The following is a 25912-nucleotide window of genomic DNA, read 5'->3' as shown; positions in this document are numbered from 1 at the left end:
AGTCAATCCAATGAACCATAAACTGAGTTGATGACTTCTGCATGTGAGCCAAACAGCACAGGAACTGGGCCAGATCCAAATGTCTACAAGTTTGAAAAATTGCTATGAAACCTGGTATGCGGTTAAGTAAGACTTTACCGCTGTGCAAGCAAATAAGCATAAGTCGTTTTGTTGTTTACTTTAAAATTATTAATGCTATCATTCATGACAAGATTTGAGGAACTGTTTGAATTTTATGGTTTTAACATATGAATTTGTCTTTTGATGTAACTTCTACTTGTTTGAGCTTACGGAGAGGTATGTTCCTTTCAACCCATAAATTTAGCTCTCAATGTAATTTTTATATGTTAGACCTCATGGAAAAGCATACCACTCTCAAGAAACATTCTTTCTTGGAGCTCTACTTCACCCTGTGTTACATCTGTTTGTAATATTTAGATAAACGGGTGGGCGAAATCTCCCATAAACCTATAAATGAACAATTGGTCCAGTGAACAGAAAGCTTTTAAACTTTAGAGGACCTTGCTCTTACAAATACAAATGACAGACATAATATTTAGATTTAAGCTATTTTTTTAATATAACATTAACAAACAAATTGAGGAACTGTGCAAGGAAATAAAAATTACTTTTTATGGTAATGCAGTTACCTCAACAGAAGCACTTTATTGTAGGATTTTTGGAAAACAAGAAAGAGCATACCTGGATTTATCCATATCATTACAAATGACACAATCCACTAACCAAATGTACATGAAACCTTAAGCCACTTAAAGTCAGAGATGTTAAAGTTACATAGCAGGTGAAGCAAGAGAAAATAGTTTAGGCCATTTTCATACTGAGATTTTTCTCAAAGCACCTCATTAAGCACTCTTGCTCTAACATTTACCTTGATCAAAATAAAAAAAAGTTAGAAACAATATTTTTGTCCCTATATACTGACTTGATTTTCACTACTATAACCTTCCTTGTTTCAGTTAATTTTAACTGCTAACATACAATGAATTTAAAAATTCAATCTATGTACAAATAAAGCACCTTAAAATTTGAGAATTTATCAAAACAGTTGTGTTTAGCAAGTGCTATCACAATATATTCAGGAAACAACACTCTAGATGTATCGTTTGTAAAACGCCAGTTTCAGCCTCCATGCTTAACTTCACCAGGAAGATATCCTCATGTGACCATTCTCAGTTCCTTCCCCTCCTCCTGTTGCCACCTAACAGAATAAATGGAAAAATAAATTAATGTCCGTTGCTTTGAACTGGCCATTGCTTAAATAGGAAATACAGTGAGTATTGCGTCACAGCTCAGAAATCTTTATAGTCTGATCTCAGTTCTTTCCACATGACAGAACCAAGCTCAGCACAGCAAGAAGGTGGAAGTATGACTGCCCCCGCAGAGCCTCAAAACCTGTATGAATTATGGCCCTCAGACAGACCTCACAAAAAAGTTGCACAAAATGCAGTTTCACAGACATAGTAAATGTCAGCTTAACATTTAGGTATGCAATGTGCAGGCAAGCATGTTGAAATAAGCAAGAAGCCAAAGCTGCCATTAGAAATTGTTTGACTTTTTTTGGAAATATGCTCATGTGCTTCCTCACTGAGTTTAAAAGGGGGAAAAAAGACTGATACGATCCCTGCATCTGCATGGAAAATGTGATTCAGTACTCCGATGGCTTAACTTAGCTCATGAACTGGAAAGCGATGGAATCAGCCAGCGAGCACATCAGAAAGCACCTACCAGTAAACCCCAAATTTATTTAGTATTTATTCAATTTGTGTAAACTAACAAAAAAAACGGTTTTGCAGTAGGTCTTACTGTTTAGCTTTAACTGTTTTTCCCAGTGAAGTTACAAGACAACCTGGGGTGATACAAAAAGTTAATCTGCCTGCTCCTAGACAACTAAACATTGTTGTTTTGCTTTATTTTCTATTGTATGCTTCACATTTACCATGCACAAATTATTTTTCCCAAGTAATTTTAAGGAAAACGTAAGCACTTTAAGTTGATTTCTCAAAAAGTCAAACCATTCTATAAATAACACCCAGAAGGACTAATGGGACAGAGTACATATATGATGCAGGGCAATACAATCATGTGACACAGATGCAGGAACAGACATGACATTACAGTCAACATTAGCTCAAAGATGATGTTGGGGATTCCATTTAGATTGGGTAAAATCTTTTTTTTTCCTTATTATTTTTATTTATTTTACCTACACCTCTTCTTGAATTAGGTCTTCCTATGAAAGGGAAGCAAGCATACACACTCCATATTAGTAAATAACAAATTTTCTGAGTTAGTGAGTTATACAGGATGATAAAACTCACTTTGGATCATTCCAGCTAGTTGCTCGGCATCAAGGTTTGTGTTCCCTTCAAAGGTAACAATTCTTGATCTGTCAACTCCTGTTGGAAAAAAAAGACATTTTTATTTGAGTAAAACATCACTTAAGTCATAAATCTAATGTTTAACAGTCACACTCCTTTACTTTCTAACTATCATGATGTTGTAAAGATAAAGGCTAAAAACTACAGTAAATTTCCTTGGACATCTACTTTTACATCCATTTACCTTCCAGGCCAATGTTTGTGGAGCCTGAACTGGCAGAATATTGAAAGCCTGAAAGGAGAATTTATTAGTCGTCAGAAAGATGAATCATGTCAGACTTCAGAAAGAATGACCAAATGGTAAGTCTTTACCTGGGACAACCCTGGTGAGTTTGCGGACAGAAGGTTCAATGACCCTAGTAACTGTAGTGGTGGACCCGTCAATAATCCTTGTCACTTTTTTCACTTCAGGAGCTGCAAAAATAGAGACTGTTTCATTAAAATGAACTTTGATGAAAATATATTTATGCCTGAGTGCCATGACATTGTATCAGAACTATTACCTTAGCTAAACTTTGGCATCACAAATTCTTATCATATTGTCCCTAGCAATAACTTTCCACAACATTTTAAATATCCATACATTGTGATGTGCTTACACTTAGAGAGGTCTTGATCGTATTCACTCAATGACACGTGTCCACATTGCAATGAGCATGGTTTAAAACCTGTGCTATGGACCACAAGCTTTTCTTTAGCAATTTTTTAAATCCTGCTTAATAACATTGATGATAAGGGAGTTTGTCTCATCTTCCTGTGTTTTGAACTTCTGTATCAACAAGACATATCAAAACAGAGAGTAAATTTACAAAATTTAACCTACCACTGTAGCAAATTGCAAAAGTAAAAAAAACCTAAATATTAGCAGGAAGAAGTTATAAATTTATTAAAGGCAGTCACTGTTCATGTGAGGTCAAATTTAGAAACAAATAATACAGCTACAAGTATTTCAGGTGATTCATTCTCATTCTGCTAGCTTTCATATGCTAACTTGTGTTGGAGGAGCTTATTTAGGCTAACTTGAAGAAAGATTGTTTAAGCCCAAATATTTGTTGCTGTGTAAGTAAAAGAATAAATCAAACTGTAGCATTTCAAAATTACTGATGACAAAATTAAAAGCTATACTTTCCAAATACTTTTTTCATAGAGTTTTCTGAAGTATAGGACTGACACTTGGTATTGGTAAATGCCTTAGATAATTAAGATGTAGTATTATGGCCATTAAAAAGGATAAAAGATATTTTAGAATTAAAGATTACTTTCCTTTCTAGTTGCATTATCCATTTCTCCTTAAACAAAATTCAGTAAAACAAATGAATTACATGATAATGAAAGGGTTTTAAATCATAATTACATTGATGGACAACACGTGTGATGATCTTCTCTAAAACAAGAAAGAAAGAAAATATGTATTAAAAAAAGATATAGAAAATTCTAAAATGTAAATAGTACTATAATATATAAATATTATTACTCACTCATAAATGTAAGAGGTATTTCCTGATATCTGTATCCTGAAACAAACTGTAAAAATATAATACAATAGTTACATCAGAATAATATAAAAACAATCAATCCTAAGAGAAATTAAGTAAGGAGGTCCGGTGCATTATAAAGCTTCAAGGCATATGTTTTCATTACAAAAACCAGCATACTGTCTTATGTAAACACTGAAGCTTTAATAAAAACTTAATTCACCTTGACTTGTATGTAAGTGATGAGCTTCTTGAGTATTGAAAGGAGTTCCTGATTCCCCACAGGGATATCTGGAAGACAGCAGCGGCTGTTAACCACAATTAAGCTTTTGGAGAAAATAAAAAAAAACATGTGCATGTCGTGACAAATAAATTAATGGAAGGGAATGTTAATAAAGTTGAATAGACAAAATTCTCACCTTTAGGGTATAAGATTTGGTTGACAAAATGAATAACACCATTTGTGGCCATCTGATCGGTTTCTGGGAGAAGCAAGGAATTCACTTGCACATCATTATTCACCTGAGACAAACATTTGAAGCATACATAAACAAGAAGATTGTGGTATGATTGACAGAAAGTAACATTGATCTCCATGATAAGTCAATAGCTTGCTGTTGGCTGTGGTATCACAATTAAAAATGAGATTTTCTAAGATATGGCAATTTCCAGAACAACAACAACTAAAAAACAACTGCGAAATATTCAGAACACTATTGCGATATGCTGTGCTTAAAACTATGCAAAAGGTTGAATTTTCTTTAGTAAAATCGTTCAGTGCTAAATACCTACAAGTTTTAGTTGAATATTGCTTCCCTGGAGAGATTTTAGCAGATTTGTCACGCCGCCCTCCAAACCACCTCCAATAACGATGCCATTACTTAAGTGATACAGAAGAATTGTCTTGAGCGCATTTTTGTCACCTGAAATGAACAACGGCAAAACCTTATTTGTTGAGGGATTTATGTAATTTTCCACTGCCAACATATGTGCTGGAGGAAGGTATAATAAATGGTAAAGTCATTACAGCAGATGCACCTTTCAACATGTTCAACTCTCTTTCAGTCAAAGCAGCAAACGCCTTATCGCTGGGGGCAAACAAAGTAAAACCTCCCTCTTGTCTGAGCAGGTCTATCAACCCAGCTGCTTCCATTAGAGACAAAAAGATCCTGCAGCACAAAGAAGAAAAAAGTTGGCTGTTATAGAAACCACAGAGGGCTGATGAATTGCACTGACAGCACTATTTTCTTTTCCAGGAGTGCTTAGTGAATTAAACGGAAAATAAAAAGTGATAGAGTAAAATGCTTAATTTTAACACCAAAATCCACTTTAACCAAAATTGCCTAGGACTTACTTAAAATTTCCGTTTTCAGTCAGAATCTCGAACATAGATTTTTCTGCAGGCATCAACATAGTCCTCATGAGATGAAGGGCTCCATTGCTCCCTTCTTTGCTGCCTCGTATCAAGCAGGAATTCTCAATGCACACAGCCTGCAGAGAAAATCAGCAGGATTAAACCAAAGGATTGATGAGGTTTCTCTAAAATACTGTGATTAATGGAAGTATGACTAAAGGAATGATGTGTTTGTCTAGTGGTCTAAAGCGCTCATTTTTGGGGAGGACTTTGGTGAAGATGACTCACCGTGCGGTAAATGAAGACCCTGAGGGTCTTTCCTCCAATAGTCTCCAGCTGCTGGCCATTATACAGTTGTCCAAGACCAAACTTTTTCTTTAGGATGTGATTCTCCAGGATGATCTTAAGCTCGCTTTGATCCAGGGACATCACTTCATCTGCAATTGAAAGACATTTCCCCTTGTGTAAATAAATACAATTCACAATTGGAAGTAATACTTTGCTAAATTTGTTAATCATCACCACATCTTTCACTAACGTCATGGGTCTGTAGCCAAGACATGTAACAGTAACCTGCACATTTATTTATGCTTTGAATTAACTTGATTTCCTTAAAATCTAATAATTAGTCTGTTTGCTTTAATTTCAAAGAGGCTTGTGTACTTCTGGTGAAGACTCGATTCACTGAGAGATTGTCTTTGACAGAAACCTCATTTTGCCTGGAATGATATATGTATGTATGTATATCTTAGGTCTTTAAAATCTTTAAAAATAGAGTCATTGTAAAGCGTTTTCTGATTAAAAAGAATTGACTACTTCTACTGTTTGCTGTCCTATATTGTGTGTCTGAACTATACATTCTCTTGCTTCAAAAACATTTCTATGGACATGTCTCCATATACAACTAAAAATGTACAACAAACTTGGAGGAAGAATGTAAGAAAGAAAACACTGCTGCTAAAGAAGTAGTTGTCACTTTAGACCTTTAAGAACTGCAGAAGAGAGATGCCATACATGGTACAGCAAGCTGTGTGTGACTCACCAGTAAAGGCAGCATTGAAAGGAGCCAGCAAAGTATACTCAGCGTCTGCTCTCATTTCAGTGGAAAGGCCCAGCTCAGTGATCATGTCCCCAAAGGTTGCCTGTGAACCTCCCAACAGTTCCATTACCTGCTTAGCTTAAAAGCAAAAAATAAATAAATGAATACATAAACAAATACAATTAAAACACAACAGAAATATGAAAATTAGACAAAATAGAAATAAATATAGTGTGCTAAAGTAAGCAGATTAGGGGAAATGTTGAGCTAACCTGAGTCTGGAATCAGCACTTGGTCAATAAGGTGGATGACACCATTGGTAGTGACAATGTCCTTCTTGAGTACCATCTTAATGCCGTTAACTGTTAAACTGTCTCCATCGCAACCTATTTCAATGTTGTTTCCTTCTAGGGTTTCATAAGAGGTTCCTGCCATGATGGCCTCAGAGCACTGGACTGAGCCCAGGAGGTGGAAATTCAAGAGAGCTGAAAAAAAAGTTGGAAATTGTTATTTCTTTAAGCAGTATGACATTTATAGAATGGATGGAGATTCATGTTAAGCTGAGCTGATAACACCTTAAAAACCTTTAGACCCTTTTGGACCCTTTGACTGGATGTCTTTGTAATTATAATTAGCTCAAAATCAATTTGATATCATTGGCAAAGCTAATGGGCAAGAGAGTTGTTGAGATATTTTGCCAAGTAGTTCAGTATGCTCATTAGGACATCTGCTTCCTCCTACTCAGAGCCTTTACAAATCTTATGCCAAAAATGTTGAACAGCTCACCATATAAAGCACATGTGTCAAACTCAAGATCCAGAAGCCAAGTCCGGCCTACCATATCTTTGTACAGACGGACTTTTTGCTCTATGCACATACATGGAGCTTTCAAGATAACGGTTCTCTGTTTAAATATTATTTCATCAATCAAATCAAAGCAGTTGTTATCTGTATACTTCCAAATTACATCAATCTGATGTTCAGTATTATTTAGTTTTAAGAAGTAGTAATAAGATGCAGAGACAACTATTTATTAATATTTTAACAGTTTGTTAATGGTATTTTATCAATGCATTCTGTCTGCCCTTTGAGGACATCCATGACTTTGTTATAGCCCAAAATGAAAACAAGTTTCGCACCCTAATCTGAAAGCTTTATATTATAATTACTATAGTGTTTACTTTGTCATTGACAGAACTCCATAAATACTTCTAAAAAATAAATACAAGGCATTTAAATTTGAGATAAAGTTTATTTCTTGAGACTTTATAGCTACATGACGTTCTGATCAGAAGTTTTTAAACATTCATTACTAGCATAATGTTTTTACTATGGAATGAATGAGTGAAAAAGGCAATCAAATCCAATAATTTTTTTTTTTTTTTTTTACCCCTCCAGGGGGTCTTTTTGTGGGCTCTAGTGTCCCTTTTACGAAAGTAGGCTGACAGGAATGGGGAAGGAGAGCAGGGAAGACATGAGGCAAATGTCGCCGGGTCCGGGAGTCGAACCCGCGACGGCCGCGTCGAGGACTCAAGGCCTCCAAATACGGGTTGCACTAACCCCTACGCCACCACGGCACGCCCAAATCCAATAATTTTTAAACAAGAATTTGGTGCATAAGTTTGAATTTGTTCTCGATGTTCTATTGTCCAAACAGCATAAAACATACTGGGTCAAATATGTACACATAGAGGAGTGAGAACAAGCTGTTATAAGTAATGAAAACACTAAGTATAAAAATAGAATCCTCAATATGATTTTATTCTATCTTTAATTTCTCATTGTAATATTACTAAAGTATTATTTCAGTTATTCGGTGCAATTCCATATACATCCGCTAGGGGGCGCCTGTCGCGTTGGCAGCATAGACAAGGTTGGGTACATAGAAGAAGAATAAACCTTCCTGTTAGATGCTAAAGGAAGCTGAACGTGTGTGTGTGTGTGTGTGTGTGTCATCTTTTCTATATCAAAATGTATTGTGATGAACATATACCTTGGAAGAGCTTGTGGAATCAACCCCACTAAGGATAAGGGTTACGAGATGGATGGATGGGTCTGAAAAGCTAATTGCAACTCGTTCATTGGTATCTCTTGTTATTGTAGAGACAAACATCAAAATGTTTGAACTTTTTAACCACTGATCATAAAACTTTCCCATGGGATGCAATTGACTTGTCCATGTGGGCAGGTTAATATTCAGGTAAGCTGTTGATCTTGGATAGCCTCTTCTTGCTTATGTGTATGTTGATATTTCAGTGCTGTCACAGTGCATAGTGACAGTTATGGTAAAATAGTCTCCAATTTATGATAGGGCAAAGCCTTGGTGGGTGTTTTCTTGTTTTTTTTTATTGGAGAACATTTGCCTGTTTTCTTCAAATTGAGGGTGACAGGTTTTGTCAGATGCCTAACTGTTGGATACAACAAATGATCCAAAATACATATAAAAAAAGTGGTTTTAGAAATAAAACAGTCACATTTAGAGCTTGGGATTTCCCCCAGTGTATTGTAAGCCTAGCAGGCCAGCAGGCTTTACTTGCCCCCCCACGAGGCTAAGCGCTTGTTTTGTTTTAAAGGGTTTTTCATACACCAGTAACAGTGATAGTAAAGACGGATTAAGCTAGGTTTATGGTTGACTCATTGAACTGGATGTGAGAAGGTGTGCAACATTTGCTCCATCCCTACATCTACCCATTGGCCTAACATGCTATTATTTCCAAATTATGATGCCTGCTCATGTGCCTCTGAATTTTTCTAACTTTTCACGTTTGTAACACAACAATGTTGGTGGAATGCCTAAATTAATTTAAACATTTATCTGCCAGAATCTTATTAATGGTTACAGAAAGTAAATTTATCTCAGTTGGAAGAATAAGTATTGTATTGAATCACCAAAACTTTAATTAATGACATCCATGCCAATAATGGGTTTTTGTAAACCTCAGAGAACTGTATGCATATCACAGAACCAAAGTGGTTTTCCTTATTTGAATTGATCAAATTCAAGATTTAAAATTCCTTTTTTGAAAGCCATCCTTTCCATTAAATTATGCTGTGTTACTTGTTTCATTTACAATTGTTGGATTTACCTCTCAGGACATCTTTGTCATTTAAAAGTCTTTCCATGGTATCGCCACCAATCTTGTCAAAGGCATTGTTGGTAGGAGCAAAGAGAGTGTAGAATCCTGGCTGACCCAGTTTTTCCAGCAGTCCAGCAGTCTGAGCTACTTCCTAACAAGTGGTTTCAGAAATAGCATTATGATTTAAAAGCTTCAACATAAAAAAAGTAGAAAATATGTATAATGTGCACACTTACAGCTAGCTTTGTTAAATCTTCCTCAACCTCAATATAATCCTGGATAGTGCTTCCAACACTAGTGATGACACGATCAATGACATGAACAACTCCATTGGTTGCAACCTGGTTACCATAGATAATCCTAGCACAGTTTACAGTAACCACCTGTGAACAATATAAATTTTCTCAGTAAACCTCAGACAATCTGTTCCAATGCAAGACTATGTCGTAATACTGCAACATGTACTACATAGCAATACTCACCCCATTGGAATAATGGTTAATATAGAGACCAAGGTCATTGTACATAGAGGTCAATTTCAATCCATTCTTTAGATCTTTGGTTAGGAGGCGTTTGTTGACCATGTGGTAGTGCAGAGCATTGAAGAGTTCAATGTTGACGTTGCTGACCAGTGCATTCCTTATTGTCTGTAAGATGAGAAAAACAAAGTGGTCAAAATGCGACACAAAGAACAACAAGTTAAAGAACTTTTGGTTTTGTCCTGACTCACCTCATCCAACAGCCCCCAGGCGTCATTGCTTGGAGCAAAAAAAGTGAAAGATCCTGGTCCCTCAATCTCAGGTCTTAGCTTAGAAATGTCCGCATAATTTTGGGTTGAAGTAGCCTGAACAAGAGCCAGACTCCCATACACGTGATCAATTGGAGCAACTAAAAAACAAATGTACTTTTTTGAAAGGACAATTAAAAGTTGCAAAATTACTCCCAATTAATTGAGTGTGATTTCAAAATTAATTCACATCTATTCTCCAAATGGATTAAGGACCTTCATCTAACTTTTATCCACCCAGTTAGTCCTATACCTGCAGGACAGCCTTGCATGCCTTCAAGCTTGATATATCCTGGACAGCATTCATACAGCACAGTCCTGCAGAGAACACAGACAAGCATTCAAGTCTAAACCATGTGTATTTCACATTCTTTAAAATAATGCTTGCAATTACCTTTTTTTTTTTTTTTTACTAAGTTATATAACAATTTTGAAATTTGTAATGAGTTGTCTGTTTTGGATTAGGTTGTCTGTCTTTAAGAGGATTCTTCTGTGTTTGAAGATGTAACTCATTATCTCCTGGATAATCTCAACACAGTGCGATCCAGAAGTCTGAGCCAAAACCTCAGGGAAATGGTGCCTTAAGGATAAATGCTACCATTTCAGTAGTCGATTATTATTATTATTTTTTTTTTTGCCAAGCCCTTTTCTTTGAAGATAACCGTTTATTTTGAACTTTTCTTGACATTCGACTAACCTTAGACATGTTGGCATTTTTGCCAATAAAAAGTACTTGGAAGCATAAACATGATTCATTATAAGCTGTAAAAATAATATAATGTTTTAAAAAAGACCCTAGCCCTGCCAAAGAAACAACGGATAATTTGTTTATTCCACTCATTTTGCCTGACACTGCAATCCAAAGAGAACTGTAAAACTTAATGTGCAGCTGTGAGACAAATACGTGATTTACACCAACGCGATCAGTCATGTCGAAACTGCAACTCTGACTCCACCTACAGTAAAGCTACTATGTGATGATGTACAGTACATGTTACCCCAAATAACTCCCAGGTATTCAACAATAAAAGGACCCTGAAGAAATGAGCTCTCCGGATGCAGCTATTAAAGATAAGCAATACCACATGCTTCTGGGGATGGCTGAGGAGGTCATTAGAAGAGTTTATTGTGAGAGAATATGATCTTTACCCAACTTCAGCTTGACGTGATTAGGGTGTCCATAGTTATCATGACAAATACTAAGAACAACGTTAGGCTTTTATGTTTTAAAAATGAACCACTTGCAATTGGATCAAAAATATTCATGATTCAGCAATGATTCAACAGAATTTAATTGGAGACAACAATTGTTCAAAATTAGGAGTTTTCTTTCAGGAAGTTGTTTAAAATGTGCATACCATTAAAGCTCCACATGTGTTCTCCAGTTGTAGTGGACGTCCAGAACTAGTATTAAATAGCAGTGCTACTCTCACGGTATGCAATGTTCAAAAAATGAACGAATAAACATAAAAACAACATGTAATAAATGTCTGAAATGCTGCCCGCTAATATAATTTTATTAAATACATAACGATCAAATAGCTCAGAGCTTATAGGCATGGAGATTATTGAGGCACACTGCTTAATCCACTGCAAATATTTTAAACCATGCAAAAACCACTGCTTCTAGATCATGGCCAACTGCATGTATATAACATCTGTATTTAAACCAAGGTTGAATGGAGTTGCAGGGACGGGGATGAGCTCATACAAGCCCCGATGGGGCAGAGTCAGCAAAACTTGTTATATTGCTTTCCCACACAAAGAGACTGTGCCTGGCAGCGGGCCTGGAAACTTTTGACCATCAGCATCTTTAGAAAAATATTGCACCACTTCAAATCGTGATAACTTTATTGTAAAGTTTCCCCTCTTTAATGTATGTGTTAGTATTGTAATGTAATACGCCATAGTCTGTCAAAGAGCTTGGTAGTAAAGTTTTCTTGGAATCAGACTCACTTTCAAAGCACAAATGTTCCCAATGGGAAAAGAACAAATACTTTTGCAGCCTACAAGAGATTAAACCCAGTTGGAACGATATGAAAAGAACAATTTAAACCTTACTGTCTGGACTTCTGCTGTCCAGACAGCAGGAGTCTTGATGCACAGTTGGTGTAAACATTTATTTAATCTCATGGAAAAGCTACTTTTGTTAAAATGTTGGGCTTTGCCAAATTTTCTTATACATTCTATTGTATTCAATTTTATTCCACTTTCAACAAACTTTGTGGTTCTCTATTTAAATAACTTGGGCCAGACCAGGATATGACTGAAACAATATTTTTTGAATAAGTAATGGTTTAAATTCAGATTTAAGTATGATGGCAAAAAAAAAAAAACATAAAAAAATGTGCTTAATTGCTTGAGTCTCTACTTTCTCACATTAGTCAGTGTATGTTTTCTTCCAAAAGTTTCCACTTAAAGTAATATACTCTAGTAAATGTGGGGTTTTATATGGGTGAGTTTTCCTTTTCTTTGCAAGGTGGGCTTTGTTAAAGGATTGGATCTGTGGGGGTTGCCAGAAGGAGGGGCTCACCCAGGGTGCCATTTATGTTAGGACCGCCTCTGTTAAGAACAGCTACCAACTTTAAATGATATGTTTGGTAACAAGGGAGAAAAAGACTCTTAAGACCCACCAAGACATGGCATGGCTTAGATTTATGTTTAAGCTGCAATGTGCTGAGCCAGCAGGACTGCTAACAAAAAAATGGGTTTTAATGACGGCGCTTGATGGGTTTCCATTCATGAATGCAGTCTCTATTCTGCAGCCACATCATATCCTGGAATCAGTGGTTCACCGCTGTGGCACCCAGCGACCACCGGGCTCGTAACATTATTAAACCCCCATCGAAGTTTATGGGATCAAATAGAATTGTCTTTGAGACGAAAGGTTTTAGGACTGCTTCTATAAATGTGTTTTTCATTCTACAAACCAGTGCAACTAAAAGTAACATAACAGATGTTATGATCTGTTACTGTGAAGACATCCAGGTTTCCATGAAAACTACTGAAGATGAAACAGGAGAAGATGGGAGAGCAAGAGGAAATGGCAAGCATGTTTTCAGAAACAGAGCAGGTAACTTTATTTCCTAAACTTGAATGTAATTTCTTTTATCAGGATAACCAACTTACGCTTTCTTTCCGCAGATGGACCCGTGGTACCAATTACGACAAGTACTGAAGTATTTCTTCTTTGTCCCCATAACTTGCTGAAGTGCACAGACATTGGGTCTGGTGAAATTTGTTGGAAAAAATGTGACAAGGATTAATAAGCGTAAAAATTGTGTTTAAAACCAAATTATTCTCTTTTAGAATATGGAGAAAAAAAAGAGACTGCTCTATGTCAAACTTTCAAGTATGAATACATAAGATATAGTAGGTAAAACGAACATCAGTGTCTTTTCAGCTATAAACTTTGATGCAATAACAATTATTATGAGCTTACATTTTTTTAAATAAAATGACATTCTTTTACAGTATATGAAAATAAATTGTAAGAAAGTAAATTTTCTTGAGAAACAAACATAAATGCACAAAGATGACTGCCCTCAAAAACTAAAGATTCATGAATGTGCAGTGAAAAATGTAGGTATCTTAAGTTATCATTGGAAACAAGCAAAATTTAAACATTAAAAAAAAATCTTTGTTGTTCGACTTACCCTTCTTTTCTTGCCCTAATGCGGCTGTGGGTAACTATTTTGTCATAAGCTGAGGAGTCAGCATGATCAAAGGTAGAGAGCACAAAGAGTGCAAAGGCAGCCACAAAGAGGAGCTTCATTCTTGATTCCTGAACTCCCCTCTAGCCCAGAGTAAAAGGAACACAGTCCTAACTGGAGTTTATATAGCCCAAGTCTCACCCTCCTCTCTAGGAGGATGGTTGGATTTCTGACATGTATGAGCAACACAAACCTCTCCAAATGCAATATTTCTCCTGTTTGGCACTAAAAACTTTTCATTGTGGTCTACAAATTATTATTTGTAACATTGTTTGTAAAGGAATGATGGTATTTGTGGAGAAAAGTTATCTAAAAATCCAAAGTGCAGATGTTCTTTTTTTCATTTAGAACTAACATTTGTAAACTTTTCAAAATCCAAATCAACGCTTTAAAGGTATAAAACCAGTAAAAGCCCACAAACCAAATACTTTTTAGCAGTTATTTTACTTGGAATTAAGATTTTGCATTTACTTAGTCTATTAAAATGTAATTTGTGAGGGAAACAAAAAGCAATGAAGGGGGAAAACCCCAAACACTTTACATACTGTTTGGAGAAATACCTCTAAGCTGAAATGCATATACTTCAGAATGCAGTTTGTTCCCCCTAGTGGCAGAACAGAGTTTGGACACATTAGTTTTGCACAGAATTCTAGTGTTTTTCCTCCTGCCAGAATATTCAGAGAGAATATCAATTACAGATTTACTTAATTACTTTGATCAAATTTAGATGTGTGGTGCTATGCTGAGGGTCTCTGCCAAAACTCTATTATTTTTTATTGTAGCAAATAAAAACATTTTTAATGATCCTAGCTGACCATTCTAGATCAATTCCAGATCATTCTGCTCATCAGAATTTCCACTGTAAAAGACAGAGTCTTGTAAAGCCAAAAGCAGCTATGGCACATTTACAAAGCAGGGTAAAAACATTACTTTTTTTGTGTGAACAAATGATGTCTTAAGTACATCTGTTTTGATACATCAAAACTTAGGAAATGACTGTCTGTGAAACAGCTCAGATATGTAAAATCCCAATTTGGTTGAGAAATTGATGTCTGGTAGTGCCTGGTTGCATATTTAATAGCATATATTGAACTTTATGAGGCATTAAAGTGGCAGATGGCAACTCATAATCTAGTAAGTCAAAACTATGTCAGAGAACAATGTAGCATACAAAAAAGGTTTACATAGCGTTATAGCCTTGCCATTTTAAACATCCCACTCAACTGTTGCTTTTGTACCAAAGACCTGAACCTAGTTTCAGCACTGCGTGTAAAAGATAAGGTGGTCTTCAATCAGCTGTATGTTAGTAAGACCAGTCATTTTGATTAGTTTTATGGGGACTGCTTTTGACAGATTAATTTGCTCATTCTCTACCGTGTTACTCAAAAAAATAAAAATACACACACATGTGTCTTTTGTATGATGAATTTGTATAATGTTATGTTATGTGTAAAAGTGGCATTACTTCATTTTTAGCCATTGTAAACAGTCATTATTAAAACATATTCATATCTAGCACAGAGGATACTTCATGTCTGGCGACCTACATATAACACTAAAGCTCCTAATTAAGTTAAATCAAATTATACATCAGAATAAGTTTTAAATCCTGACTTCTTCATTCAGGCCATAATAGTTGGATACCATTAATATGCTAATGCGAGTTGTGAACAATGATAATGCATCAATTCTTACATTATTTACCCTGGCCAGTGAGCACAAGCTTGAATAAGTGAAAAACATTCAGCTATGTTAAAACTTAAAATATGTACAACTGTTTAACAACAAACTGTCCTCTGATGTTTTTTTAACACCCCACATTTTCAAATAAAGGCAACTCAGGAGACCATGACATTTTGCTTTATTTTATTAGTGAGTATTTATAATGTTTCATAGTAAAAGTTGTCAAAGCTCATTAGCCCACAAGATATAAAACACAGATCTTTAGAAAGCAGATCCTGAAACCAATCTCAAATCTTTGCACACATGTTCTCTTCTTTAACAACACTCTTAAGATTGTTCCATTTCACAGCTTTACCATCATCGGGGATATGAATGTGAAGTACAGGAAGCCTCTAATTTTCAAGGCTCTGTGATATTCTGAGGTAACGACAAAATTAAACAATACATTAGATGAAATAGTAGACTAGGGGAATATATAATTAGTGTTAACTTTCTAAATGAAATTAGATTCAGATTTTTTTGCACAATTACATAGAATCAAAAATAACAATTTTCAAGTATATGACTATTTGTGTAGGTAGAGACAGTCTATTTTTTTGTAACAGCCAAACAGATGTTCAAAGTAAGAGCTAAATAGCATAGCATACCTGCTGAAAACTCACTTTCCTGAGCAGCAAGTGAGCAATCACATCGTTCGTAAAGAAGATTTCTTACCGGGTCTTTTATAACTGATTGAACGTATTAATGTATAAGCGCAGTATGGTAGTATAGCTATTGTCTTTCACAAGCTATTTTTTAAAATATGAAGATTAAGTAAATAATGATTTTACTGTGTGTTCCTTATTTTACTTTCTTGCAGACTCAGTTTTGCATTTTTTTTGGACCATTTGTCACTTCCTTAGAAAGGACGGTACAAGAAAATCCTATTTCCTGACTTTCTGTGTTGATATTCTGTGAGACATCCACATCTGCTTTACCACTCAGAGCTTTGTCTTGCCTGCCAGATGCCACAAACAAGGAACTTGTTTCATCACATTTCAGAAAGGACGTTTGCTCCTGTTTCGGAGAGCACTCACCCTTTGACTGATCTTTTGATATTTCAATCTCAGTCTTTTCTGCACTCCACACAACAACAGAACAATTATTTTGATAATCTGAGCCCAGAGAGTTGGTTGTGTTGGCAGCTTTATTTTGAAGTATAGTGGGGGACTTTGCCTCCAACATGTGTGACACTTTTTTACGCTCACTGGCAGCAGGTTTACGACAATATTTGAAGGAATTTCCAGGATAAGCCAATGTTGTGCTTGCAACTGGACTTGTTCCCCCGCTGTGAGGTTTACTCTTCATCATTCCCAAAACTTCATAGCGGAAGCTGGAGATATCTTGCTTAAGCTCCTATTCATTAAAGTAAAAAATAAAAAATAAACAAAGAGCAGCAAAAGTTATAAACCAGTTCAAGACCATAGCAATCGATGGTGTTATTTATTCTGTGAAAAAAGGAGTCAAACAGTTTGCCAGTATTTAAGGATGAAGGTAGCAAATAATGTAAATGCAGTTTATAGTGGAGTCCTCCCTGAAAATCAGATTAACATGGTTCATACTAGACACTGCTCAGAATAACAATATACTTTGAATTTTCTTTGAGAAGGAAACTTAGAAAAATGAAGAAAATTATAGGTTGTGTAGCTAAACTGAGCTCAAATGGTTTAGTATAAACTTGATATAAATGTACTCTTGATGTAGTTGCATGTACAGCAATACAAATAGCTTTACACACTTTAAGAAAATCAACGATTAGATTACAATCATACATACCTTAAAGTTTTCCTCTGTCAACCCTTCCTCGGTTTTGGCATCTCTGATCATTGCAGCAACATATCGCTTCACAAGGTTCTTCAGTACCGCCTAAAATGCAAACTAGATTTTAGATAAACTCATACTGTTTAGATAAACTTATTCATCTAAGATCAAAACTAAAATGTAATAGTATGGTACTTGTTTGACAACAAACCTGATATTCATGGTTTAATCTGACATTTTCTGCTGCCCGCACCTGTGATTAAAGGATAAGCAAAAGCAGCATATTATCCCCGTCTACTGCTGATACATTTTCTTTACACGCCCTTTCAAAAAAAAAAAGAAGCTCTTATGATTCACTTTGAAATAGCTATTAGCTTATTAAATTTATGCCAAGCTCTTTTGGAGCAAAGTGTTGAGGCACTGAAAACTCATCAGAGTAAACATCTTGCAACTCCTTACCCCTAATGTCTCAAATGTGTGCATCGATTTTTTGCCTGGTTTCTTGAACACATTTGTTTTTATCCACCTAAGTAGATAAAACACAGATTTTGGACTCGGGATTATATTGAACGGAGATGGTAAAGTCCCGCCCTCTTCAAAATAGCTCATCCATAATTTTGTCCGTGCAAATTTCCATTCTATGTCTGCATGATCCTGGAAAAAACAAGAAAATAATTGAAATTTTAAGTAATAAGCTAATGTTAAGCCTATTAAAAACAAATGGCTTATCTATAGGACTTACTGCAATGTGCTGGTAGGAATTGTTCATCATTGCAATTAGCATGTTCAGAAGCACCACCAGGGAGATTATATTGTAGGTGCCGAACATAGTAGAGCCAACAAATTTGGTAATTGTATGGTTCGCTTTTACGTTGGTCACATAGAGAGAAATCAAGCCAAACACAGACCAGAATAATGATTGGAGTGTTTCAAACAACCTGAGAAGAGAACAACCAGTAATGTATTTTAAAAATACTGTAACAGGTATGTTGAAACATATTTCTGATTGTTAGAAATATCAGTGGTAAATAATGACTTGACTTACGTTGAAAAGGCATTATTTTGGGTTTGACATCGAATACCGGTGCAGTTCTTTTCACCCTCTGTTGCATAGTAATAATAGAGCTGGTTAAGGCCATTTGCAAAAGCCAAAAGCACGAGACAGTAGATAAACAGAAATTTGAGGATGTCCAGAAGCATTCGGCCAAGTGAAATCTGTAAAGGACCCAAGTGTGAGTTGGCAGTGAAAAGACTGATCAGACGTAAGGTGCTGAAGATGTTAGCAATGGCAAACAAGGCCTCTGCTATCAACGTGGGGTGCAACATTTCCCAGCTGTCTCTCGTTTTGTATCCTCTGTACTGTTAAAAAATAAAAATAAATAAACATTTTATTAGACATCAGTTTGCATTATCTCTGTATAGTCAATGTAAAATCCACAACTAAGCTCATCTAGACTTAAGGCTGCAAATTACCTTTGTATATGCAACAATTTTTAGAGAAATAGTTGCAAGATACAAGGAGTTCATTATGAAGTCCATTATGTTCCACCAATCATCCATGTAGTTCTTTAAACCACTTTCCCACATTTGTTTGATCTCAGCCCATACGAAACCTTGGATAAAACAAGTAGCAGGGGTAAACTGGGATTATCACATTATTGGTCATTAGATATGGTCACCTGGGACAATAAATGGTAAAAAAAAAAGCTAAAATTTGCTATAATTTTTTTTATACACATCTTTACACACATCTACGTGTAATCATCTGTAGTAACTTTAGCTACTGTACAGTAGTTACAGTGGCTAAAGTTACAATGTTCAATAAAATTACTTATTACAGATTAAATATGTTCAACAACAGATACATATGATGAACAACGGGTGGCATGTATTGTTACCAATCACCCAAGGCAGGATAAGCCATTCCACAGTGGTGGGCGCTGGACCCTGGAAGTAGGCAGCCCGGCATTCTGGGTCACCAGAGTCGATATGCTGTGAGGCCAAGAAGAGCAGGATGAGGAAGGTCAAGTAGGAAGAAGTGTGGCAGATAAACTTGATGAAAGGTTTGCGGATGAATTGGCCATAGCGAGTCGTTGGAAATAACAGGTAGAAGACAGAAAGCAATGGAAAGAGGAGGCCAATGAAAGCACAGGTGATGAGCTTCACTGCCCAGTGACGCCTCCTCCAGCCTGGGAACTCATCGTACCACCGAGACGCAAGAAGCTGCTGGCAGTTGGGTTGAGCAACAAACTGAGGAAAAGAGAGACAGAAGAAAAGGTAAAAGACTAAAATCTAAAATAGGTTCAACCTCTTTCTATCTTTTAAATCTATTTGCTTGTTAAAATACAACAGTTAAATATGGTTGAAATGATTAATCGTGATGAATCAATTATTGAAAATAATCGTTAGCTAATTTAGTCAATCAATTAACTGAATACAGACTCAAAAACATTGATTAATCATCAAAATGACAGACAAATTAATCAATTACTAAACTAATCATTAGTTGCAGCCCCACAGCAAATGTTTAAAATGTGTAAAAATGGCTTTGGGAAAATGATGCAGTTTTAGGCCCCGTTCACAATGGCTTGAAGCTGCAACACCTCTGAATACAACATGGATGCAGGGTTTTTGAGGAGCACAGTTGGCTCACCATTTCATGTCATAGAGAATTTGGGTTCTGGCTGCCCAATGGATCAGGACTTGGTAGGGAGAAGAGCACACAAATAATACACTACCACCGAACCTCAGCTGTGCTGATTGCTGGGAAACTGTAGAAAGGTTTCAGTAACAAGGAGACTACAGGATGGTCTTAATTCAGAAGGATGGGGTCCTTACCAGCCTTAATAAAACAATAATAATTTTCTCAAATATCTAAGAGCCTGTATTTTAAACAGTTATTCAGTTTAAGAAATGCAACAATTGATTGCTGTAACTGGAATCCAAATTGAATCTCAAGTCTGTTTCCTACACTTATCCCCCAGTCTACTGAGATTTGATATAAATATTTGATGAACACTCGCAGACAGTAATTGATGTTAATTTCATTTTAGCAACATTGTAGTCAAATAGATCCCATACAGTCTGTTTAGTTCAATTTAACTGTCACCCGCAAAACTATTACATGTTAGTCAATGGTTCCATTAGGAAACCAGTATCCTCATGAAATAAGGCATGAAATTGAGGGTGAATCTGATATTTTTCAACAGTTTTTATGAAATTTCAATAAATATTACACAAATGAAAGAAAAATTAACTATAAAGAGGAGTGCCAGAGGTTTGCTGGATGTTTCATCATGAATTAATGTTTCATTTTCCCCATTCCACAAAACATTAAAGCAAAGTATAGCTGCCACATATTTTGCTCCTGAGTGAACATAAAGACAGCATGACTGTGGCTAATACGGAGACAGAAAGGAATATTCAAATTTTATAGATTCAAATAGCTCGAATCTTACGTCCTCCCTCTATTTTCTATTTTACTTCATTATTAAATTATTAGGTTCACAAATAAAATAGATGAGAATATCGTTCCAGCACTTCCTTTCCCTCACACAGTGCTTTCTGCATGTCTACCGAACAGCACAAAGTGAAAACCAGTATTCTAAAGTATAATTTTAATTTTCTAATCCAAAATCTACCTTCGATAGTTAAGAGTTGAAACTAGCAATTGTAAAATGCACTAAACATCACACACTATATGTATACATTTTGTGGTCTGTTTGTTAATGATGTAGTGTTGTGTGACTACACAACACTACATCACAGTCATTTAATCAGATTCACATAAAGTCATGTATGACACTGAAAACGTTGGTTTGCAAAGTAATTCACGGTTGACTCAATGACTTCAAAAGCACTTCAGTACTATGGCTGCCAAAACAAACCCAAATCATCAGTCCTCTCCAACACAATGTTTGAGGCGTGGCTGCTGTGGTTGATAACTGATTTGCTCTGTGGATTTCTCTACAAGTGTTGTTCTGCATTTTGGCCAAACACCAGTTCTTTTGTTTGGTCTTGTCTGTCCAAGGGAGAATGTTTATATTTACTCTAAACTTAGATACAACCTCACAATTACATGTGATTCCAAACAAGTTACTGTATGTGCCCCAGTGTTTGTTACTGGAGTTTTCAGAGACATTTAACATACATATCACAATACCGTCTATATCTCAGGTCTTATTGCATGGTATACCCTTGCTGGGGCTTCCATGTTTTTAAGTATGGCAACTAGCTTTTCAGATTTTCACATGTAATGTTCCCTGTCACTATGAAATTCAGATCTGAAATTTGTTTTGGAAAAAGCTGTTAACCTGCCCAGATTTATTTCTCCAAGACTCAACATCTGTTTCAGCTAGCATTACATTAACACCAGTACAGGAAGTGACAACATCTTTAGCTTTTTAAAGGTGTTCATAGTGTAAATTATTAAGAAAAGTGTGTTTGATTAGAATGACATGGTATACAAGTGTACACAAGATCCCCTTTTAGGTTTTACTTTACATGTGTTCTGCATGCCTTGATAATCATCAGAAGTAATGAACACACTAGAGTAACTTTTTGATCCACCTAGAGAAGTAATCTCAAAGCCAGTTTATATTTTATGCTTATCACTTTCATTTCATGAACCTCTCATTTTCCTGCAAAATCCCAGCTACATGCTTTAAAAACAAGACAGAGCCTCTTGATCCCACCAAATCAACATGTGTGATTGTCTGACTGGGGCTAAAGTTTTGCATGGTGCAATCAGAAGCTTGTTTTCCCCGTTGCACTGAATAAAACCTAGTGAGTAGAGAAAGTGAATAATTGGAGATTCATCGGCGGATGTTCACTGCTTGTTATTTTATGATCATTGATTTTGTATTTTTGACTATTTATTTTGTAATAGCTATTCTCGCCCTCAATTGTGCTATACATTCACTGTTTCTTGTAGCTTTAGCTAAAAATCAATGAATGCAAACAAAAACAGATTTTAAAGACCATAAAATGTCCTTCCCTCATTAAAATGTCATGAGTTTGAATTTCAAGGAAATGATCGTTGTATCTTCCATCATTATACCCAATTATCTAATCATCGTGGGACTCACTAAAAGGGCCTACTGTAATGCATTGTTAAGAGGCAGACTGGCAATTACATGTTTCTCTAAAGTCCCAGAGGATGTCTCCACCCATCTCTGGCCATTTACAGCCCATCTTGGCACTTTTCTTGTCCTTCACTCTTCCTTCACTCCACACTGATCAAATCCGATCAAATCTAGTTTCTTCTTGTACTGGTTTAATAGTATCCCTTCCAAGTTTGCACACAAAGGTTACCACACTAAATACATTAATGTTGCTCCTTCTGACCAGACCACTGATGTAGAATTTCAAATAGCTGCTATTAACAAAAGACACGTACCTCCTTCTGGGAGTATTTGATTGCCAGTTTCAAACGGGCTAGGTCATTGTTGTTCTCATCCAGCAGAGGATCGATGTTATCACGGTAGTTGAGAATTATATCCAGCTCCTTGGAGCTTCGAGTCTGGTCCAGAAGGTCTTTTGCAAATTGTTTGCACATTTGGGACAACTCTTCATACTCTGACTTGAACTCATTCTCCACTGTGCTGAGCTCCTTCAGCTCCCAGCTGAGCTGAAAAGCTGTCAGGAATGGATCTTCACTGGAGAGGGCAATGAGAGATGGACTGGCAAGGGCCTTGTAGATGTTAAGACGAGAACGTGAGTGGCGAAGGCTGTCCACGTCTGTGTTGGACATGCAGTCCATGCAGTTGCAACGCACAGCATGTGGCAGAGGTACGGAAACACCTCGTTGCAGAAGCAATTTGATGACCTCATAGTTGTTTGTATGAGCTGCAAGGATGATTGGAGTAATGTCTGGAGTGAAGTCTGAAAACTGTTTGTCCAACATAATTGGGGGGATCTTTGCGAGGAGCCAAGAGAGAAATGCACAAATGAGTTGACAATGAACAAACCAAAGTAGATAACACAAATATTGTATAGCTTTAAAAGAACATTGCTTTCAAACTCCATACAGGATGCAAACAACAGTTTGAAAGGAACAAATTAATGCCTTCTGACTGAAAGCCCACAGCTAATGGCTTGTGGTTAAGCTGTTCTAAGAAAATTTGTCTGAACATCAATCATATTTTATTTGGAAAATGCTTTCCAAGATCAGACTAATATTTCCAAGACTAATATTGACTTCAAAATAAGTCTTTTGAAGTTAAAAGACAAAGTTTATGGTGTGTCAAATAAAATACCAATAAAAAAACATTGAGATTTGTGATTGCAACATAACAAAATGTTCCACAAGACACTGCATCTGCAAAAAAATCTATGAGATTCAATTTATGTTATCACATTTAAAGTATCAAAAAAATAACTTACTGAGATCTGTAGCTAAATTGATCCGATATGACTAAAACAGCTGGCAGTAAGATTAAATCTATCAACAAAAAAAAGAAAAATCAGCTTGAAAAGTTTTTGGCTTTCTTAACTTTTGAATAATGTCCAGGAAATGGGAGTGAACTGAGTCTTAAACTTAAAGAGACACAACTAGAGCCACTTGAACAAATGATATTTTAAACTTATTTTAAAAAACACGAAGTTTATATAGAAGAATTACTTTTTGAGGTTGATCTAAACAACATTTGCTTTCTGTTACCTGTTTTTCTCCACGTGGCCTCTTGTGATTGAGAAGCAGCTCCACGGCCCCCACTACTTCCTTACGAATGGCGTGCAGCAGGGCATCACCCACATGGATGTTATAGCTGAGCAGGAGCTCTATGATCTCCAGGTTCTCGTTTTCGATGGCTATAAGGAGGGCCGTGCGTCCCAGCGGGTCGATGCAGTTGATATTGATTCTAAAGTAGATCTCAGCCTCCTCTAACGCTTGTTTTACACTCGCGTAGTCCCCTCTTTCTACGGCCCCCAGGTAGACCTTCTCCATGGGAGAGAGCTCAGCCTCTGCCCGCACAATCCGCAGTGGGAGACGGTCGTTGTATGTGGAGTTGTCAGTTCTCTTGTAAAATAGTTGAGCCATTTTTTCTTGCTTGCTATACTTGCCTGTAAGTCTTATCGCAAAATTGCTGGAAGATAACAGAGAGGGAAGTTTTAGCATTTGCAGAGGGACACCTGTCATAAATCAATTAATCAAATTCTGAAACTAAAGCTCAAATATATCATCACAAACATATAATTGATATATGGCACATGAAAACCTGCCCTTAATTTCACATTTAAGACTTTCAGTTTAAAATGAGTCCCCTGTAAACATTCAACAGTTCACGCAAAATATATTCTTAACCTTATAAAAGTTTCCTTTTTTCTTTCTAGCGGACTGACTAAATTCTATGAATTTGCGCTTATTTTGAAATGAATTGGCAAAGTGAATCTTGAAGAAAAGAAAAACTTTACCGGTTTCCTGTTGCCTTCTGGGTGTGATTCAGACAAATCCCTCGTTAGAAAAACTGTTTCCAGATAAGGAAGTTCGAGGGTCGCTCTCGCATTGTTCAAGCCTTCACCAAACCGCCTGTCGCATCTAATGTCCACTGCTCCTACCCAACACTTCGGTCAAGTTACTGACTACATATATTTTGTTTTTTCCTGTTACATTGATGCGTCATGTGATGCAGAGAGGATCGAAGTGACACATCCGCTCTAGGCTGCTGAAGATGAATGAGCATTCACCAACGCCCCTGCTGTCTATTTTGATGTCGTTAACCTACGACTCACCGAGGGGATTGATTTGTTTTGTTTTGGCAAATGCGACATAACTTTGAGTGTTTTTGTAATTACATTATTGAATGTAAGTTTAATTCATGTTTCTGCATTCTCAATAAAAAAAAAAAAGCATTTGCTAAAATATTAAAATCCCAACACAAGTGCATGCTGACCTTATTATGGATATTACTATCATTTTCGTAATTAAATTATTTAAGATGAGATTGGAAGTGTTTATTTATGGCAGGTATATTTTTGGCTAGAGAAACCTTTTTTTCTAAAAGTTTTAAGTCATCTACCACAGCAAACTCAAAACCTTTCAAAACATTTCAGCCTCATGCAACTCATATCCCTACAGAGATAATAGCCTGAATAATATTGATTCGATTTTCAGCATATTTTCATAATAACGTCCTGATTCCTGAACTTAGCTCTCCTAAAAGTCATTGTGTCAAAGTAAATCATTGCATTTTGTCAACTTTAAAGAAATTGTCAAAGCACAACAATAAAACGTCTTCATGACAGTAAATGTATTGTGCATACACAAGGAGAGGTGTATGGCAAAGTATGTATAGAAATCATTGTTTAGTATTTGCTGTGTGCTCCAGTTCATTATTAAATAGCAAAAGTGCAAACAAGCTGCCCATTTAAGATTTTAAAAATGATACAGAAAAAAAATAGTCTCAAAAATACTTTAGTCTTTGAATTTGGTTATTATGCGTACCAGTACATAAAACCTTATAAAAGGTTACAATTATAAAGTGGATGCACAATAGAAGATGGACAGTTGCCATCCAACTAGCAAAACTGAGAGCCATGGTTAAATTCTTCCAGCATAATGGACAAATTATCTCCAAAACATAATT

General features: G+C 36.1%; 2 protein-coding genes across 5 annotated transcripts; both read right to left on the bottom strand.

Moving 5' to 3' along the window:
• Window positions 1-555: 555 nt before the first annotated feature.
• On the bottom strand, window positions 556-13950 carry postnb (periostin, osteoblast specific factor b). 3 transcript variants are annotated; one of them, XM_028045417.1, is made up of 22 exons: window positions 13788-13950; window positions 13261-13359; window positions 10385-10449; window positions 10075-10232; window positions 9827-9991; window positions 9581-9727; window positions 9354-9495; window positions 6540-6752; window positions 6271-6405; window positions 5517-5665; window positions 5229-5365; window positions 4913-5043; window positions 4667-4797; window positions 4294-4396; window positions 4098-4165; window positions 3878-3923; window positions 3754-3783; window positions 2712-2813; window positions 2584-2631; window positions 2340-2417; window positions 2225-2251; window positions 556-1219 (listed from the first exon to the last, which is right to left on the bottom strand). In XM_028045417.1, exons 1-22 carry the CDS (start codon window positions 13904-13906, stop codon window positions 1191-1193), a joined length of 2322 nt encoding a protein of 773 aa, XP_027901218.1. In that variant the 5' UTR covers window positions 13907-13950; the 3' UTR covers window positions 556-1190. The 3 variants fall into 3 exon arrangements, with proteins under 3 accessions (XP_027901218.1, XP_027901217.1, XP_027901219.1); XM_028045416.1 differs by having other exon boundaries at window positions 2229-2251; XM_028045418.1 differs by lacking the exon at window positions 2225-2251.
• Window positions 13951-15688: 1738 nt separating this feature from the next.
• On the bottom strand, window positions 15689-25002 carry trpc4b (transient receptor potential cation channel, subfamily C, member 4b). 2 transcript variants are annotated; one of them, XM_028045414.1, is made up of 11 exons: window positions 24741-25002; window positions 23989-24412; window positions 22726-23244; window positions 19226-19577; window positions 18801-18940; window positions 18373-18686; window positions 18070-18265; window positions 17787-17981; window positions 17539-17580; window positions 17343-17432; window positions 15689-16922 (listed from the first exon to the last, which is right to left on the bottom strand). In XM_028045414.1, the coding sequence occupies exons 2-11, from the start codon at window positions 24364-24366 to the stop codon at window positions 16389-16391; spliced, it is 2760 nt and encodes a 919-aa protein (XP_027901215.1). In that variant the 5' UTR covers window positions 24367-24412; window positions 24741-25002; the 3' UTR covers window positions 15689-16388. The 2 variants fall into 2 exon arrangements, with proteins under 2 accessions (XP_027901215.1, XP_027901216.1); XM_028045415.1 differs by lacking the exons at window positions 23989-24412; window positions 24741-25002 and adding an exon at window positions 23712-23769.
• Between the last annotated feature and the right edge of the window lie 910 nt (window positions 25003-25912).

The sequence above is a fragment of the Xiphophorus couchianus genome, chromosome 18 (assembly GCF_001444195.1).
Source record: "Xiphophorus couchianus chromosome 18, X_couchianus-1.0, whole genome shotgun sequence".
Taxonomy (NCBI): domain Eukaryota; kingdom Metazoa; phylum Chordata; class Actinopteri; order Cyprinodontiformes; family Poeciliidae; genus Xiphophorus; species Xiphophorus couchianus.
This window is presented reverse-complemented; position numbering and strand designations above follow the sequence as displayed.